Source organism: Austrofundulus limnaeus, unplaced genomic scaffold (assembly GCF_001266775.1).
Source record: "Austrofundulus limnaeus strain Quisiro unplaced genomic scaffold, Austrofundulus_limnaeus-1.0 Scaffold93, whole genome shotgun sequence".
Lineage (NCBI taxonomy): Eukaryota > Metazoa > Chordata > Actinopteri > Cyprinodontiformes > Rivulidae > Austrofundulus > Austrofundulus limnaeus.
Genome location: NW_013952495.1, coordinates 1,077,152 through 1,078,332, shown reverse-complemented (window position 1 = coordinate 1,078,332; position 1,181 = coordinate 1,077,152). Strand labels below are relative to the sequence as shown.

At 33.9% G+C, this 1,181-nt stretch overlaps 1 protein-coding gene across 4 annotated transcripts in view; it reads right to left on the bottom strand.

Moving 5' to 3' along the window:
• si:dkey-17m8.1 (C-Jun-amino-terminal kinase-interacting protein 3) overlaps window positions 1–1,181 on the bottom strand; it is an 18,351-nt gene that overhangs the window by 13,352 nt on the left and 3,818 nt on the right. For 3 of the 4 annotated variants that reach the window (XM_014012661.1, XM_014012662.1, XM_014012664.1), the window contains 3 exons: window positions 772–836; window positions 398–470; window positions 139–326 (listed from right to left, as the gene is read on the bottom strand). In XM_014012661.1, coding sequence (XP_013868115.1) covers window positions 139–326; window positions 398–470; window positions 772–836 — 326 coding nt within the window. The remainder of the gene's footprint in view (window positions 1–138; window positions 327–397; window positions 471–771; window positions 837–1,181) is intronic. The other variant, XM_014012663.1, reaches the window with a different exon arrangement.

The following is a 1,181-nucleotide window of genomic DNA, read 5'->3' as shown; positions in this document are numbered from 1 at the left end:
CACACACACACACACACACACACACACACACACAGGCAAAAACACTGTCACTTGCATGTTGATGAACAATTACATAATCCCAAAGCCTTACATCTGAATTCCAGAATAAGAGCCATCTAGTTTCCAGTTTCAGATTACCTTGCTTTCACACAGACATGAAACTGTGTCAGCTCAGGTGTGGAGCTTATGATGTCTGTGACAAACTGATCTGAAGACGTCTCTGGATCAACATGGTTCACTTTTTCCTCCTCAGCTACAAGATCATCCAGATGTGGGGGTCCTGAGTTTGAATGTGGTCTTTGAATAATCTGTAAAGAAGAGCACAGCTTGCTTTTATTTTATAGCAAAAATCCTAAATAGAGCTTTTAAGAAAGGCAGTGAATGTGAATTTATTCACCTTTTTGCTGAAAGTGGAATCTGACAGCAGCTGGTGGGATGGAAGATCTGAATTCTTGGGATGAACATGATTCCTAAAAGCAACAAGAAGAGTTAAAGAAAACTTTTTGTGGGTTTTCAAAAATATTAAAGATAAAAAAACAGATTGATATGTTTGATTCTATGCATGTTTTACAGATCAGACTTTAACAGTTTCATATTTGTAATATCTTTGTAACATTTGAAAAAAGAACATACATTAAAAACATTAAGGTTCCCTTTTATAAACTCCAGTAGCTTCTGCAAGTTTCACATTAAAGTGTTGATAATTTACAGCTTTCCTCTTTGAAACACAACATGCAGATTAAACCAAAAGTTTACACATCTGTAAATCACCTCAGAGGAGAATCCCTTTCAGAATCCTTCCTCTTTTCCAGAAGTTCCCGATACGAGTGATTCAGCTAAAGAGGAAGACATGAAAAAAAAATCTAAATAAATGTCAAATACGGGTTTAATTATGTTGAAATGGCACCAACCAATCTGAACAAAGGTTTAAATACAGTATGTTTGTTGTGAACAGGAATGCTTTTGGTAATTTTGAGCTTTCAATTCTGTCTTAAGTTTGTTTTCTATTTGGGGTCAAACAAATCATTACAGAAAAGGAACAACTATTTAAAAAAATTAAACCTCCAATAAAAGTTTACTTTGCTGCAACAAGCTTTTTTCATAAATACTAAGAGCTTCTAGTTTTAAAAACTCAGAATCCATAAAAAAATGTGAAACAAATATTTATTAGAAGATACATG